At 45.4% G+C, this 18,395-nt stretch overlaps 1 protein-coding gene and 1 long non-coding RNA gene across 3 annotated transcripts in view; one reads left to right on the top strand and one right to left on the bottom strand.

Annotated features, from left to right (window-relative positions):
• LOC140502152 (uncharacterized) overlaps nt 1–7,266 on the bottom strand; it is a 68,779-nt gene extending 61,513 nt beyond the window's left edge. For both annotated transcript variants that reach the window (XR_011966546.1, XR_011966547.1), the window contains exon 1: nt 5,501–7,266. This is a non-coding gene — a long non-coding RNA (uncharacterized lncRNA). The remainder of the gene's footprint in view (nt 1–5,500) is intronic.
• Nucleotides 963–16,128, top strand: MYORG (myogenesis regulating glycosidase). The gene is made up of 2 exons (XM_072606205.1): nt 963–1,106; nt 7,965–16,128. The coding sequence occupies exon 2, from the start codon at nt 8,047–8,049 to the stop codon at nt 10,186–10,188; it is 2,142 nt and encodes a 713-aa protein (XP_072462306.1). The 5' UTR covers nt 963–1,106; nt 7,965–8,046; the 3' UTR covers nt 10,189–16,128.
• The last annotated feature ends 2,267 nt before the right edge of the window (nt 16,129–18,395 follow it).

The raw sequence follows: 18,395 nt of genomic DNA, 5'->3' as shown, positions 1-18,395 counted from the left end.
TCCCATTTATCCCAGCTCATACTATCTCTTCTTAAAATAGACAATGACTCACATGGTCTCCCAGCCAGAACACAAGTAACACTATAAATAATCCTGAGGTTGGTGGAAGGGAAGGGGGGCCTAGGTTGTTCATAGGATGAAGAAGGGGATTCTAAACATAGCACCACAGAATGTCAGGGTTAGAAAGGATTCAAATGATCCTCTGGTCCAGGCCCTTTTGGTAGACAAGGTCACAGTCAATTAGTGACTGAGCCAGAACTGGGCCCCAGGTCTTCAAACCTTCATGGAGATTAGGAAGACACACCACCTTTGAGTATTTAGAAAATAGAGGAACAGGTTCTAGGGATGAATGTGAGAAAAAAAGGGGAGACTCCCTGAATCTTTCAGGGGAGAGGGTCTGGGTCCTTAAGAAAAGCTTAATTAAGTTTTGTCAATTCAACAAGTTGATTGATCAACTTGGGGGGGAGAAGGCATCCTGCCCCCATACCTAGACTCTCTTATCTGGAACCCCTAGCAGCCAAAGGCCAGGTTTTGTACCAATTAGATGAGAGGCAGGGGAGCAGAAAGTTACTGGTCCCCTAACCCCAACCCCACGCTACCCCCTCCCCCATCCTCTCCAAAATCCTCTCACCAAATCCCTGCAAACCCAAAACACTGGCTCCATCTTTCTCTCTCACCCTGCGCCTCCTGCAATGAGTCGCTAAAATAAGGGTTCTGGACCTGGTGTCCGTGAAGCTGTTTTTTTTTAAACGTTTTTTGACACTATAAATTTCAATATAATTGGTTTCTTTTGTAATCCTATGCACTTCAAGCATTTAAAACCATTACATGAAGAGTGTGTTTATCGACCACCAGACTGCCATCGGGGTTCAGGACATAAAAGGTTAAAACTCAAGCTCTAAAACTACTTTTTCCAGTAAGGGGGGAGGAGGGAAGGGGAGAAGGTGGGTCACTATCCCTTCCCAAAACGTTGTCCAGCCCAACAAACAGCTGCCCTGCCCTGGATGGGGAGAAGAGCGGGCCCGGGGAAGGGGAGGCTGGCTTCGAGGGCTGCAGAGGACTGTGGGGGAGAGAAGGGAGGGAGGATCCATGTTGGGGTGTGAGAGGTGAGAAACCGAGGAATGCTCCAGAGTTAGGGGCCCGGAATGAGCGGGGTCCAGAAAGGACGAGGGCTGGAGGAGGGGCCGAGTTAGGGGTAGGGAAGAGGCGGGGTTCTCGGGGTGGCGGGATCTCCGGAGAAGGGAAGGGGAGGAACTGTCGGGGTTGGGGGCTCTCCCGAGAAGGGGAGGAGTGCTGCCAAGGTGGAACGCAGGAACTCCGGGGAACACGCGATTCCTCCGGGGCCCGACTGAGGGAGCTGGCTTTGGGGCCATGGGCTTCCCCAGGGTGGGGCGGAGCTCGGGGAACGGGGCTGGGGGAGGAGCAGGATGGGGGCGGGTGTCCCCAGTGGGTCCGGGCAGGGGTTTCCCCCGGGCGCGCGTACCGCGGGGCTGGAGGACTCCCGGGGACCCTCGGTACGCCCAAGAGGCCGACTGTGGGCTGCAGAGGCGCCGTAAACAAGCTCCGATCGGACGCGCTGAAAGCGGCCGGACCCGCCTGGGAGCAGGCTCTGCTAGCCCTGGTACACCTTTGGCCAGGGTCCGAGAACTGCCCGGCTGGGGGGACGCAGCTTTAGTCGTAAGTGCTCCGTCTTCCCGGACCGGGGTGGGGGGGCGGCGCTGAAGTCTGGAGCCAGCTTTTGGGGAAGGGAGAGCAGCGGCTGGGAGGGACTGGGGTCGCGGTGGGGGCGCTACTGAGGAGGGAACTAGAATGGGAGACTAGGGAGATGTGCTGGGAGGGGTTCGAGGGGTGGGACTCAGCTCTGGAGGGGAGGAATCCCTCTAGGGCCTCAGAACTGAACAGTGCCCTAGCCTGTTGCTTCAGACTTTAACCCTAAACCCCACCCCACCCCTGTCCCTAGAACCCAGCCCAGCCCCTGAGCTCTAGCTAAATCTGACCGAGGGGAGGGGACCCACTCTAAGGAATTCTGTGAGAAGGACACCTCCTCCTAGATTCGGGTAGGTGGGTTCGGGGGCGAGTGGGTTGGAGACTTGGGAACAGCGAGGAACAGTGACTGCTGGTGCCCCGAGCCTCCTTTGGGGGTAGGTCAGACGGGCTTGGTTGCAGGCAGGGTTTTGGGGGTGGATGAAGGAGCCGGTCAGTCTAGCTCTGTCTCAATCAGTTACAGGCTGTGAAACACTGAGTGGAGGAGTTGAACATAGAACCTCTGGGAAGCTCAATCTATTCCTTTGCCCTCGCTTTGGGAAGAGGGGGAGGAGCCCCAGGCAAAGAAGTGGGACACCTGTGTCATGGAAAAAAGGCTGAGCTGTCAGGAGATCTTGGTTTGGTCCCAGCTTTGCCGCTTACCATCTGGGTGACCATAAGAAGAACTTTAGTTTTCTTACACATAAAAGGAGAAGACTGGACCAGATGGCTTCTGCAGGTCCTTTAGGTTCCAAGTCTACTCCCAAATCAGGCTATGGCTTCCAGTGTGACTAGCGACCTACATGTCCTCTCTAGGCACCCCTCTGGGAAATGGAGCTGCTGTTTGGGTGAATAAAACTACCCCCGGGGGACCAGGGAGTGGGGTTGATAAAGCTCTACTGGGGGCTGGGTGAACTGAGAATTTGGGTGAGGAGTCACCGTGGAAGGCCCTTGTGGGTTTAGGAAGGGGGGCAAAGAAGAGCTCATGAGGTGGGGGCTGGGATCCTGGGTCCAGGCCAGTTGTTCTCTAGCATCCGATCCAAGCTTCATTTGGCACTATCCTGCATGGCAAAATTGAGGTCTGGGCTGGCGATCAAGTTACTTTTGAGTGAGACTTGTAAATAGCAAAGGGCAGGAAAAGGGTGTGTGTGTGGGGGGGACAAAACGGGGAGCCACAAGGGCAAGACACCAAGGCTTGTGGGAAGGAGTTTGGCACTTCCCCTCAGACTTATAAGTGGCTGAATAGAGGAGGAGGATCCAGGGCAAATGCGTGGCAGACCTAGCATCCCTTTCCAGGATAAATGAGTATCCCACAGCCAGACAGCAGGGGAGACCATGCTGATTACAGGGTGGTGTTCTGGTGAATCTGCCAACGGGTTATCAGTAACCGCAGAACAGCTGCCAGACCCCTCCAGAAATCACCCTCCCCCAGTGTAGGTCCAATTTGGATTTTAAGCCACTCCTTTTCAGCAGCTGCCCAGACTGGCAGCAGCTTGAATACCATTGAGCTAAATAGTTTTTCCATCCACCTACATAAGAAACTCCAATGACATCTCTCTAGTCCAATAAATATGCCTGTCATTTGTAAACACCATGAAGTATCTGTCCATGTCTGTATTTACATGCTCATGTCTTTCTTCATTAGTGAGTCTGTTTCCTATCCTCATCTCCCCTAGGGTATGGGTCTTATCTGCCCCATCACAGAATCTCAGAGGACCAAGGAAACTTAGAGGACCGATCTAGGTCTACATGCAATGCAACTTGAATATTTATATTGATGGGGAGTTCCCTTCTTAACTTACACTGTCCAGGGACTGTTTAGGGACAGCTCTAATTGTGAGTTTTTTCATTACCTCCTTGGAATTTCCATCCACTGGCCCTAGCTTTGCCCGCTGGGGCATAAGGAAGCTTCCATTTATTCAAATCTCCTGAGTGCCTCCGTGCTGGTCTATGTATGGGTGAAACAGAGAAGACTGCCCCTTTGGGGAGCTAAGTCTAGTGGAAGAAACAAGGCAAAACAAAGATGTGATCAAAGTCAAGAAGGCTGACTTTTGTTCAGCATAGGGGAAAACTTTCCTAATAATTAGAGCTTCCCCAAAACCAAGTGATATGCTTTGCATATAGTGAGTCCATATGAAATTGAATTGGAAAAAGGAGTTTGGTGCTGATAATGATTTTAGTAGATTTCTGTAGGAAGTTTTCCACATTCCAATATTACTTTTCCAAAGATTTCTAATATAGTAAATACAGTAAATGTTTCAGTGCTGAGGGTGGGGGTAGAGGGAAACAGAACAGATAATAATCTACATCTTCTCCTGCTTTGGACGTTGACGGCTCTGAATTTTTTAAATTCCTGTCTTCCTTTAAAAGAAATAGGGATTTCCCTGTGAAAGGAGGCTTTTAATTGGAAATCTGATAACTACCGTCAGAGATATTTTGAGGGAGTCCTGTTCAGGTATGGGTTGGACCAGATAGATGACTTGAAGAAATTGATTTGCATCTATATCTTTTGTTTATTACATTACCTAGATTTCCCCCGTATGTCTCCCAATCTCAGAGACCCATTTCTTGTAACAAATAATTTTTTAAGGGAAGGAAAAATTGGTAAAAACCAATTAATAAAAAATTTCATGTTATATGCAATATAGTACCCTTTTGGGCCCTTCACCTTTGCAAATGAGTCGGGAAAGGACTAGCTAACTTTTAAAGGCCCTCCTAACTTTGGAGATTCTCAGATTCCGGGGGAGTTCATGACTTAGACTATAAGTACCGGAGAAAGTAGACGAGAAAAAAATCAATGTGGGCTGGAGGGGTCCTCTGTCAGCTCAAAGTAAATATGGTCCTGGGACTGCAGCAGGGCTGTGACATCAGTATTGTTTTTATAATGATATGAAGAGCTTTAGATTTCTAATAAATATCAACAGATATAACTCACATAAAGAAAATATTCATAAATATCACTCACATGAACAAAAACTTTTGGGGGAAGAGGGAGAAATCATCAGTTATCATTAAGAGTATAAATTGGTCCTGAGACCAAAAGGTTTCAGAACCTGTGGCTCAGAATATCCCTGAGAACAGAGACATTTCCTCTCTCCTGTTCCTGTTTACTTCCTTTCTGCCCTCACAATATGCTCCGTATAAGACCCTGTGCACACAAAATGGGAGGGGTGGAAAGCTAGGAAGGGGGACCAGGATTCTGCTGGTGGCTTGGAAAGTGTGTTAAGTGAGGATAGGCCTTTGAACTATAGTCCAGCCAAGGGTTCATAGATGGCTGTGGGCTAGATTATGGAGGCTGCAGGAGGCCACAAAAGCTATCAAGTCAAATATTTCTGGTTATCTCATCAAGGTTTGGATTATACTGTTAAGTCTCATTATTGACGAAGGAGAGATGGCTTTTTAACTTTTTAAATTTTATATCCTGCCCCCACAACACACACACATATACACACACACACACACACATGTTTGACTGGAAGGAGATTTCATGGGGAGGGGTGCCCAAGAGCCTGAGATCTGAGGAGATTATCTGACCCTGCACACAGATACCTGTCTTACCTCATATCAGACCAAAACAACATGACCCGTGGGACAGGAAGCCATTCCTGACCAATAGGAGCTAAGAGATAAGACTTAGACCTGGAATAACCATCAAAATGTGAAGGGGTGGGTGGGAAGGACATGAGTTCAACCTAGCTCTCACTACAGTGAAGTTTCAGAATCAAGGAATTTGCAACCTTTGGGTAAGCCAGTTTACCTTGGGTCTCACTTTCATCCACTCTGCCTGGAGCTGGAAGCAATGAAGGCAAAAGCTTGGATGGCTGAGTTCAAAGTACTGTTTTGTAACTGGCACCGCCTTCCAGATTTGTTTTTCCTGGGGATAGAAAGAGTAAATATAGCATGACGTCTTATCTCCCTCCTCTCTATTTTGGCTCTACTCTTTGCCCCGATTAGAAGTTTGGCAATGGAGAATTAGAGACAGATCCAGGGCAACTTAATGTTGTCTGTGACTCTCTCTGTATTCTTGCATGTGACTGTGGCTGGCTCCAGAACTCTGTGATTCTGTGTATCTGGCTGTATGCGTGAGTCTCAGTGTGGGGGATGGGATAGGCAGAGGCAAGGGAGAGGACAGTCTTAATGATGATGAAGATGATGCATTTATACAGCAATTTAAGGTTTGCCAAATGGCCATAACCAGCCACTTTTTCATCCCTGGACAAATGGTATAAGATGTTCCCTCCAAATTAACTTTTAAAGAAAGACTTTGTTGGAATGGGGGTGTTGATTGTTTTCCATCCTTCATTCTCAAAGAGGACCAACGACAAAAGGAGGGTGATGCAAGTGACTTGCAACTGAATTGGATTTAAGTGAGGCAGGGCTGTGCAAAGTCATCACCCTCACACTCTCCTCCAGAGTCATTGGAATCCAGTGGCAAGACATAGGTCAGGATGGCTGGAGATGGCCCCAAATGCAGTGGAATGCCTTGGCATTTTTAAGCTAAGGTCTTTCCCATGTCTCAGTTTGTCAGAGGTATGAAATGGGGATAGGGGAAAGGGAGAGACCTGGTGTGACCATAGCTGGGATGAAGGCTGGTCTGAGAAAGATCTTCCCTGAGGCTCTGCTCTCAAGGAGGAAAAAGAAATCAGTTCATAACTTTCTACTGAAAGAAACTGGTGTCTTTTTCTCTATGCCTACTTTTTGTAATATATCCCCCTTCATTCCCCTCTCTGACCATGGCATTAGAGTACCACTCTCAAGTCAAAGCCCTTACCTCTTCTCCAGCAAAACTATAAATACATATTTAGAGAGAATCTGTTATGTGCCAGGCACTGTGGGGGAATATAGAGAAGCATGAACAATTGATTAAAGTGTTTATAATCTATTTGAGAAAATAAGACTCAAGGGTGAAAAGCTACCAAACAATGCAAGGTGGGAATGTGTGATAAGGGTCAAATAAATGATACAAAGTCAAAAGGAAAAGGTAGGTTGTTATGGGCAGCAATAGGGAAGACTAATTAGAAGAAATGGTTCTTTAGAAAGGTTAGGGTTTAAATAGGCAGAGAGAACAAGGCAAACATATGCGAAAATTATTATGACATGTTCAAAGTGGGAGAAAAGATCAGTAGAGGGTTCATATAAAGGAAGCACTGAGAAGTAATGCTGGACAGAGGCGATTGTTAGATTTGAGACCACTCTGAATGGGACTTTATCTTGTGGTCACTGGGAAGCCATTGGAGGGAGAGCTTGAGCAAAGGTCAGGGTTATTGCGTTAAGAAAGTCAGTTTGTCCACCATGTTTGAAATGAATTAGAGGGAGACAAGACAAGAAGTTGGGAGAATAGTTAGGAAGCTGTTGTATCATCCAGGCAAAAGGCAAAATTCCCAAATTGTAGTGATAGCCATCAGAATGGAAGCAAAGGGAAGGATGGGAGAGACTTTAGAAAGGTAGATAGAGAACACAGGTCAACTAAATTAGAGATCTTTGGAGTATGTAATAGAGCAAGCAGAGTAATTTAGAAGGCATTGACCATGCTTGTACTCCTTCAGCAGGTTAAGTACAACTGAACTGTGCATCTAGTTTGCAAGAATCTTTAGTTAAAAAAATAGATAACTACCAGATGACCAGATGGTTCCACAACCCAGAGGATGGCCTCTCTGGCCCACCCCCAGCAGTGACCTGAGGTCTTTCCCTCTATGTGATTTTGTGTCCCAATGACCCAAGGACCTTGATATATCACTCTCCTGTCTGCAATTAATTTTATCTTACTGCTTGTCATGCATCAGAGTTGATAGTTATGAGTCTGATACTGAGACATCTGTCTCCATGGGGTAGTTATGAGGAATCCTCTTTATGAAGGAATGAAAGAGCTTTTATTAAGCATTAACTAGCTTCTAAGCACTAGGGATGCGCAGCAGGAGAGTCCCTACCCTCAGGGAGCCTAGTAATCTTAAAACACTGGTATAAATGTGAGTTTTTATTATTCTCATCTTTGGAGTACTAGGAATGGTTTATTCAGATTCTTCTTTTTCCCATATCTCACACCCTGTGTTTTCAAAAAATCTTGATGTCTACTCCATGGAAATTATACTGTTGACTATACGTTTTTGAAGGGCAAGGACAGGAGGATGTAGAGAGGAGGGTGGAGGAAAGGATCACAGAAGTTCAGAAGTAACAATAAAGAACTAAACACTGTCTCTTTCCACCCCCCACCCCCTTTTCAGACATTGTGGTTCTTCAGGCCTCAATGGATCTGGTTATTGGGAAAGTAATACCCTTCCCCTTCCATACCCAGCTTGAGAGGTTATGACCCAGGATCCCCAAAAAGGGAGACAGCGCTACCATCGAAGGGGAAGGAGAGCCGAGGACTCTCAGGCTTCTGCCAGAGCTGCCACAACCATGTATACCTTCCTCCCTGACAACTTTTCCCCAACCAAGACCAAGCCATCTAAAGAGCTAAAACCTATGCTGGGATCTGTAGTGCTGGGGCTCCTACTGGTCTTAGCGGCTGTGGTTGCTTGGTGCTATTACAGCACATCTCTCCGGAAGGCAGAGCGCCTTAGGGCTGAGCTATTGGAACTCAGGACAGGCGGCTTCTCCATTCGAAACCAGCAAGGAGAGCAAGTGTTCCGTCTGGCCTTCACCTCTGGGGCCCTGGACCTGGAATCCTGCGCACGAGAGGGTGACATCTTGAGTTGTACTCGCTCCACAGGAGGCCCCCTCAATTTCTTCATCCAGACAGTGCGGCCCAAGGACACCGTTATGTGCTACCGTGTGCGCTGGGAGGAGCTGGCTCCAACCCCTTCTGTGGAGCACACCATGTTCCTAGGCGATGTGCATTGGTATGGTGGTGCCGAGATGCGCACCCAGCACTGGCCCATCCAATTGGCTGGCCTCCAGGCACCCCAGCCCTTTGTCACCAGTGACGTCTATTCATCTCAGGCCGCCTTTGGCGGTATTCTTGAACGATACTGGTTGTCATCCAAAGCAGCGGCCATCAAGGTGAATGACTCGGTGCCCTTCCACCTGGGTTGGAATGCCACTGGGCGTTCTCTTCTGTTACAGGCCCGCTATCATGACACATCCTACAAGCCACCTGTGGGCCGGGAGCCCCTGCCGGAGCTCAGTTACCGTGTTTGTGTGGGTTCTGACGTGACATCAATCCATAAGTACATGGTACGGCGTTACTTCAATAAGCCGTCCAAGGTGCCAGCCCGAGAAGCCTTTCGTGACCCCATCTGGTCCACTTGGGCCCTCTACGGGAGAGCAGTGGACCAGGATAAGGTCCTGCACTTTGCGGAGAAGATCCGCAAATATCGCTTCAACTGTAGCTACTTGGAAATAGATGACATGTACATGCCTGCCTACGGGGACTTCACGTTTGATGAAGCCAAGTTCCCCAATGCCACAGAGATGTTTAGAAAGCTACAGGAGGCTGGTCTGCGGGTCACCCTGTGGGTGCACCCCTTTGTCAACTATAACTCATCCAGCTTTGGTGAAGGCGTGGAGCGGGGGCTTTTTGTCCGGGAGCCCACGGGTCGGCTTCCGGCCCTGGTGCGCTGGTGGAACGGCATCGGTGCTGTCCTGGATTTCACCAATCCAGCCGCCCGGGAATGGTTCCAGGGTCACCTGAGGAGACTTCGCACCCAGTATTCAATCTCCTCCTTCAAGTTTGATGCTGGGGAAGTGAGCTATCTGCCCCGAGACTTCAGCACATTCCGCGCACTGGCTGACCCCAACCTGTGGAGCCGACGGTACACTGAGATGGCACTGCCTTTCTTCTCGCTGGCTGAAGTGCGCGTGGGCTACCAGTCACAGAACATCTCTTGTTTTTTCCGCCTTATTGACCGTGACTCGGTGTGGGGCCATGAACTGGGTCTGCGTTCCTTGATCCCAGCGGTACTGACCATCAGCATGCTGGGTTATCCCTTTATCCTGCCTGACCTGATAGGCGGCAATGCAGTGCCAGGGCATACAGCCGGCCAGGGGGGTGGGAATACCGGAATCCCAGAGCGTGAGCTCTATGTGCGCTGGCTGGAGGTCGCAGCCTTCATGCCAGCCATGCAGTTCTCCATCCCGCCCTGGCTTTATGACCAGGAGGTGGTAGAGATAGCCCGTAAATTCGCAGCCCTGAGGGCAGAGCTGGTAGCCCCACTGCTCCTGGAACTGGCTGGAGAGGTGATTGACACAGGTGATCCCATAGTTCGTCCTCTCTGGTGGATTGCGCCTGGGGATGAAGCAGCCCATCGAGTGGACTCTCAGTTCCTTATTGGCGACACATTGCTTGTGGCACCTGTGCTGGAACCAGGGAAGCAGGAGCGTGACGTGTACCTGCCGGCAGGAAAGTGGCGCAGCTATAAAGGGGAGCTCTTTGTCAAGGCTCCCATCCTGCTCACTGACTACCCTGTGGATCTGGATGAAGTTGCCTATTTTACCTGGGTGTCCTAACCCTGCTTATTCTACAAACCTCATTGCTCAGAGACCCTGACCTCAGAACTTCACTTCCCTTCTCCTTTTCCTAGCCCCTTAGAGGGCCCATTCTGGGGACATCATGGGTATAACTCCAGATACTTCACCATCACCACCCTTCAAAAACTGTTCCTTACCCCATTCTTGAGTCTAGCCCATAATCCTTATCTAGAGAGTCTACTCCAACCCTTCCCCTCACCAAGACCTTAGTCCTGCCTCTGAACTCACTTCTTCCCTTATCACACCTCCCTTTGAACCCATAATTTTCCAGATTTAGCCAGCTACCATAGCTCCATCTCCAAGAGACTATGGACTAGGGCCCTTGGTTCTGATCTGTGACCAGTTTTTCCTTCACAACTCCCCAAATCTAATCTTTTTTGGATATTCTTGGGCCCCTTGTATAAGGTTTATCTGAAAGCTTTTAGCACATACATCTACCCTTGTTCCTCTGAGACTAGTAATGGTGAGGGAAAGGGAAGGTCAATCCTAGTCCCATCCTCTAGCCCTCCCCTACCCAAGAGAAAGTCATATGAAACTCCCTCCCTGGCTAGTCTCACAACCCATGCTAGGGCTACTCCCAGGATGCAGTGCTTCCATTTTCTAAGAACCTATCTCCCATTCATCCTAGGACTTGTAGTCTCCTTGGGTAGAGTCAAGACTAAACCTGCAAACTACCATAGACTATTAGAACTGAAAGGAAACTTAGTGGCCATCTAATTTGAGAGACTTTTTTATTAATTTAGGAGCATTTTGGAGAAGGAAAGGGTAAAATAAGAAGATTGAAGTTAGGATAGGGAGTAAAACCCTATTTCTAACTCCCAAGGGGATATGGGTTTTGTGGCCTCAGCCTCTCTTCCAGCCTATCCTCATATGCCTCTCCCTCCATCTCCCTACTTCCCCCTTTTTTCTATTAGATTACTCAATGTTCCTCATAGGCCACATATACTTGTGGCTCCAAGTCAAAGATAGGATTGTGGGAGCTTGAGGGGCCAAAGGAGGAGGGGCCCTCCTCACCCCCTGACTTAGCTCCTCTTTGCACATGGTTGGTCATTAAAAGCACAAAGATGAGATCTGCCTGAATTGAAAGCGGGACATCTCCCACCCCTCCCCACCTCTCGCTTACCCTCCTTCTCGCTGTTTCTCATCTGGGAGTTTCCTTCTCAGAACAAACTTGGGTGAGGAAGTAGAACTGATCGCTGGGTCTACAAGGTGACTGGTCCTGCTCTTTTTTCCATTAACTAAGTCCAGCTACCACCACTTCCAATTCTGGCAGTATTCCTCATCTCTTCCGCCCTTTGATACAAGTCCCTCTGCCGATAAACTACCATAGATATTAAAAATGGACCGAATCTTAGTGGTCATCTAGTTTGAGAGAAGAAAAACAAGTTAGAGAAGTAGAGGAGGGGGAGCAGGTAGGTCAGAAGATTGAACTTAGGACAGGGAATAAAACCCTATTTCTGACTCCCAAAGGGATATGGGTTATATGGTCCCAACCTCTCCTTGAGCTCATTTTCATACTCTTCTCCTTCCATATGAAGGACATTGGGCCACCATCCCAGCCCTTGTTAAATCTCAGGCTCAGCTACGCTCTCATAACCATGATCTTGAACCCTTTGGTCCCTAGGTTTGATCATGACTCCCACTAAGTCATGATCTCTCCCCTCTGAGAACAGCCCAGATGGAAATCTCTGAAACTCTGAAGCAGGCTCCTGGGTCCTCTTGCCTGAAAAGATAGACTGAGATCCCTTCTCTTGGAGAATGGGTGAATAATTAAACTCCAAGTGTGTAGTCTGCCCAACCCTGGCCTTAGTCCCCCTTCCCTTCCCCTTTCATGATCCCAATTTAGGAAAAAGAGGTGGCTGCACATAGACTATTAGGAGCCCTTGGGGCCAGAGGCCTCCTCAAGACATATTAACTGGGCTTGGAATCATGGAGGGTCTTGTTCCCAAGTGATGGTCTTTACCCATACTACACTCCAGGGACTGGGCTGGCAAAGAGAGGGAACAAAGTAGATCATATGTCCTAATGCTGCACTGACCCCCCCAATTCCTATCTGTTCAGCACTGCCCTAATCAGACACACAGATGGGTCAGGGATGCCTTAATGTGAGAATCACCCTGAGTGTATATACATGTGACTGTAAATCTCCTTGTACGTGTCAATACCTGTCTCTCTGTGTGCCTGTGGATGTCTATGGGGCAAGGTATCTGTGCCATTAATCTCTTTTTTCTGTGGCCAGGTATATATTTGACTGGCTCGTTTTGTGTAGTGATCATTTCTTTATGTGACTGAGTATGTATGTGAATGACTGTGTGATTATCCATGTGTGGCTGTATATCTGTGCACAAGGAATAAATAGCTGGGGTAGTTATCTGTGTGTGTTGTATTGATTTCTGGGTGGACTATATGTCTACATGCATGAAACTGTATGTGTGAAAGGGCTGAGGTTTGGGGTTTGGGTGGGGGGAGGGTAGAGGTCCTGGATATCTGTATGTAAATATGCATGTGACTGGGTATTTGTTTGCATATGAATGTGTGCGTGAGGGAGGTATCCAACTATTTGTGTGGAGGGATAGGAATGTCTATGGCAGTGGAACTGGGTGTCTGTAAATATATTTCTGTGGTTGGATATGTGTGTGCATGTGTGAAAAAATCTCTCCGAGTGTGTAGGTGTGTGGTTGAGTATCTGTGTGTCTGTGACTCTCTGTGGCCATGTATATATGTGTGTGAGAGAGAATCTGGCTGAGTAGCTTTGTATTTCTCTGTGATTGAGTATCTTTATAGTAATATATATTATAATATAATATATCTTTATAGTAATATTTTCCTATAGTTAGATCTCTGTGTGTGTATGATCTGTGTGTGTGTTGGAATGTCTTTCTCTCTGGCCAGCGTGTGTGTATGTATAGCTTTGTCTGTGTGTGTGTGTGTGTGTGTGTGTGTGTGTGTGTGTGTGGCAATGCTTGTGTGTTTATGTCCACAAGTGGTTGCGTCAGCCAGTTAACAAGCATTTATTAAACCTTTACTGTGTACTGGGCTAAGCACTAAGGATGCAAAGGAAAGGATAAAAGTCCCCTCAAGGAGTTCACATTCTTTTTTATGTTATTATAATTTTTTTCAAATTTTTCAAATTTCCAAATTTTTCTCAATTGAGGGTTTATTTTCTCTCTCTTCAACTTCCCCCAATCCTCAGTGACAAAAAAACAGAAAAAAACCCTTATGACAAGTATGCATAGTCGAGCAAAGCAAATTTTTTCATTAACTATATCCAAAGTGTATGTCTCATTCTGCTTCTTGAATCCATCACCTCTACCATGACGTAGGTGGCATGCTTCAGCTTTTGGTTCTCTGGAATCATAAATTGTTATTGCTTTCAATAGTTCTGAAGCCCTTCAGAATTCTTTTTCTTAGTGTTATTTTACAAATTACTACCCATTTCACTCTGCCTCTGCAAATACAGGTCTTCCAGTTTTCTTTGAAACTGTTCATTTCTTCATTTCTTATAGAATACTAATATCCCATTGTCCATATACCATGATTTGTTTAGACATTCCCCAATAGGTGGACATCTGTTTAGTTTCCAGGGATTGGTTGGTTTTGTGTTTTTTTTTTTTTTTGGTTTGTTTGTTTGTTTGGGTTTTTTTGTTTTTCTTGTTTTGCTACTATGGAAAGAGCTGCTGTAGATATTTTTGTACATATGGGTCCTTTTCCCTCTTTTATTTGGTGGGGGGTCTCTTTGGGGTATATGCCTAATTGTAGTATAACTGGATCAAAGAGTATGCACAAGTTAGTGACTCTTTGTGCATCATTCCAAATTACTTTCCAGGATGATGGGACCAATTTATAGCTCTATTTATAACACATTAGTGTCCCTGTTTCCCTGCAGCTCCTCCAACATTTGTCATTTTCCACTTTTTGTCATCTTTGTCAATCTGGTGGGTGTGAAGTGGAACTGGAGAATTGCTTTAATTTTCATTTCTCCAATTCTCAGTTATTTGGAGCTTTTTTCATGTGGGAGTTGATAGCTTACATAAAAGAAAATAATATTTTTAAAACAGCACAGTGCCTGACATAGAGGCATAGAGATTATTATTCCTTTGAATGCCTGTCATATCCTTTGACCACTTATCTGTTGAAGAATGGTTCTTGTTTTTATAACTTTGAATCAGTAAGGAGCCCATATTCTAATGAGGGAGACAGCATGAAAATACTTACATATACGTAAGCTAGATGGAAGGCAATGTCGGAAGAGGAGGCACCAGTAGTTGATGGGACCAGGAAACTGCCCCAGAAAGGTGGAATTTGAGGACAGGGAATATATACATATATATATGTCTGTGTCTGTGTGTGTGTATGTGTATGCATATACATATAGATGCACACATATGAGGAAAGGGAATAAGCATATATAATAAGGATGTGTCAGGCACTGTGCTAAGTGCTTTACGAATATTATCCCATTTAGAAATATCCTCACAATAACTGCAGGATAGTTGTTATTATCCTCATTTTACAGTTGAGGAAACTGAGGTTAGGTGACTTGCCCGAGGTCACATAGCTAGTACATAGCTAGTCTGAGGCCAATTTTGAACTCAGGACTTCCTGATTCCAAGCCCAGCTCTCTATTCACTGGACCACCCAGCTGCCTGAGCTGAGACTTCAAGGAATCTAAAGAAACAAGGTAGAGAGGAGAAAGGAGAGCATTTCAGACATGAGAAACAAATCACTGAAGAAACACAGAAAAGGGACACAATCTCGTAAGCAAGGAATAGTCCAATGTGGCTGAATCATAGAGTTTTTAGAGGGATGTAAAGTGTAAAAAGACCAGAAAGATAGGAAGAGGCCTGGTTGGAAAGAGTTGTCAGTGCCAAAAAGAGGACTTTATATTTGATCCTGGAGGTATCCATATCTGTGTGTCTCTATGGCTGTGGCTACATATCTGTACGTAGTCGTATATCTCTGTGTATGTCTGTACAAGGCTTTATATCTCTGTGTGCCTATGTGACTCTGCATGTGTGTGACAGAGAATGTGTTTTCATATCTGTATGTATGTCTGTAGGGCTACATGCTTTTGTGTGTGTGTGTGTGTGTGTGTGTGTGTGTGTGTGACTGAGAATCTGTTTTCCTATCTCTATGAATGTCTGTATGGCTACATATTTGTATGTGTAAGAGAGAGAAAGACTGAAAATGTGTTTTATATCTGTATGGCTACATATTTGTGTGCATGAGACTGAGAATTTTTTCATATTTCTATGTGTCTGTGTGGCTATAAACTTATGTGTGGGTATGTGACTGAGAATATGTCTCCATAGCTATATGCATGTATGGCTACATATTTCTCTCTGTGTGTGACTGAGAATGTGTTTTTATAGGTGTGTCTTTATGGCTATATATTTCTGTGTGTCTGTGTGTGTGTGAGAGAGACTGAGAATGTGTTTCCATATCTCTATGTATGTCTGCATAGCTACATATGTCTCTGTGTGTGTCTGAGAATGTGTTTTTATATCTCTGTGTGTGACTGAGAATGTGTTTTTATATCTGTATGTGCATCTGTATGGTTACATATTTCTCTGTATGTGTGTGTGTGTGTGTGTGTGTGTGTGTGAGAGAGAGAGAGAGAGAGAGACAGAGAGACCGAGAATGTGTTTTCATATCTCTATGTATGTCTGTATGGCTACATATTTCTCTGTCTGTGTCACTCCCTGTGGTTGTGTACCCTCTGCATCTTTGGAATAAGCACAACCTCTCCATGGTGCTTCCCTCCACTAACCACAGGCCCTGAAGGAGAAAGGATTTTCCTTTAGGCAGGGGTCTCATTGGGTCTGTGATTGGGGGTGGGGAGGTTAGTGGGGAAAGGGAGGGAAAGGATTCATGGGCTATGTTGTAGCTCGGGTTTGAAATAAATTGCCCTTTTAGATATTGGTGTCTCCTGTTTCCTCTCTCCCAGCACAGAATTGACACAGAATGTGAAGCTCTTGGGATGGGAAATGGGTTAAATTTCAGGTACACGGTGCTGTTACTCAGTCCAAATTGACTGAGCATTGATCAACAAGCATAATGAGTGCCTACCACGGGAGACAGAAGATGAGATGCAGTCCCTATCTAGAAATTCAAGAGGTTGCCAGTCTTGGGAAGATGTAACAATATGTTGTTGTCCAATTATTTTTCAGTCATGTCCCATTCTTCATGACCCTTTTTGGGGTTTTCTTGGCAAAGATACTGGTGTAGTTGGCCATTGCCTTCTCCAGCCCATTTTGCAGATGAGAAAACTGAGGCAAATGGGGTTAAGTGACTTGCTCAGGGTCACAAAGGTAGTAAATGTCTGAGGCTGGATTTGAATTCATGAGATGAATCTTCTTGATTCCAGGCCTATCCACTGTCACCTACCTCACAATATACAAGAAAGGATAATTTGATTTAAGGCAATGTATAAGGTGGCATTTTTAAATCTGACCTCAGACACATTCCAAAGCTGTGTGACCCTGGGCAAGTCATGTAACTGCTGCTTACATTTAAAAAAAAAATGCAGGAGATGGAAATGGCAAATCACCCCGGTATCTCTGTCAAGAAAACACCATGGACAGTTGGTCCATGGGGTCATGAGGAGTCAGACACAACTGAGCAGTAACGATAAATAATTATTGTTAGATGAGAGGAACAATGTTTTGTAGGATTTTAGAGGGGATTCAGTGTGAGGCAGGGTGGCCAGGGAAGACTTCATGCAGGAGATGAGATTTGACTAGACAAAGGCAAGGACAGGGAGGCTATGAACAAAGGAGGCAGCCATGGGCATTGTATACACTGGGAACAATGAACATATGACCTGAATAGGACACAGAGATATGAATCAAAACTAGAAATGTGAATGAACAGTCTTGCCTAAGCCCTGCTCTTCTATAATACCCTAAAACAGCAAGAAGTGAGGGCTTAATCTATGAACTATCAACAAAAATGGCGCTGGGGGGAAGGAAAGAAATCTTTACAAAGAGGATCTCATGGAAAAAACCAGCAAAGACACTAAAAAAATGCATGAGCCAAAAAAGATAACCTAATACAGAGAACAAATGCCAAGGGTCAAGGTAAACAAGGACTTGAACAAAATAAACAAGACCTAGGAACAAATTAACACAGGAATTCAATAAGCCAAGAACAAAACCAGGGAAGCCCTCCATATTTGACAAGGACTACTAGGAAAATTAGAAAGCAGCTTTGCAGAAAACAGGTTTCAACCAGCATTTGTACTATATACCCAAAAAGCCCCCAAAGGATATGTAGTCTAAATATAAAAGGTGACATTATAAAGAAAAAGTCAGAAAAGTGAAGAAAGCATCTTTTACTAATATGACTAAGAGCAAAATTCACAACCAAATGAAGAGCAGAGAGATTTCACACACAAATAGATAATTTCATTTACCTTCAGTTACAAAACAGGCAAACAATCACTGTAGGAAGAATGAGAAAAGCTTGTCAAATGAGGAAAGGAAGACCCTGGATCAAACATTTCTGATAAACATTGGATGGACAATTGCTGAAATACATGAAGCTAAGAATCATCCCTCAGTAATAATGACCAAAGAATATAAGCAATTTTCAAAATAGGTCATGCACACTATGTACCACGCTACTAAACCAAATCCTCCAAATCAATGGCATTAAAAGAAATACAAATTAAAACCACTTTGAGGTTTCACTTTACACTCATCAAATTGGAAGGGCTATAAAGAAGACTGGGAAACCAATACAGTATTGACAGAGCTGTGAATCTGGCCCAAGCAATCTGGAAAATGATTTGGAAGTAGGTGAGAAAAATTACTAAAGTATTCATACCCTTTAACCTAACAACATAAACCGGGGAGGTTTAAAGACAGAAAAGACCCATATATACCAAAATATTCATAGTGTCATTTCTTGTGATAGCAAAAAAAAAAAGAAAAGAAAACCAAAAATAAAAACCCTGAAAATAAATCCGGTGTCCATAATTTGGGGAACAGTTGAATTATGGGATGGAATGTAGTGTTATTGTGCTATAATAATTCAAAGGAAGAATTCATATGAATTAAGGAAGCAAAGGAGGCAAAGCCAATATGCATGACCTGCAGTGATGTAAGTGAAAATATTAAGAAATATCTGGGGGCAAATAGATAATGCAGCGGATACAGCACCAGCCCTGGAGTCAGGAGGACCTG

This window comes from Notamacropus eugenii, chromosome 1 (genome assembly GCF_028372415.1).
Source record: "Notamacropus eugenii isolate mMacEug1 chromosome 1, mMacEug1.pri_v2, whole genome shotgun sequence".
Taxonomy (NCBI): domain Eukaryota; kingdom Metazoa; phylum Chordata; class Mammalia; order Diprotodontia; family Macropodidae; genus Notamacropus; species Notamacropus eugenii.
The sequence above is the reverse complement of the archived record's forward strand: the minus strand, read 5'-3'. Positions and strand labels throughout refer to the sequence as shown.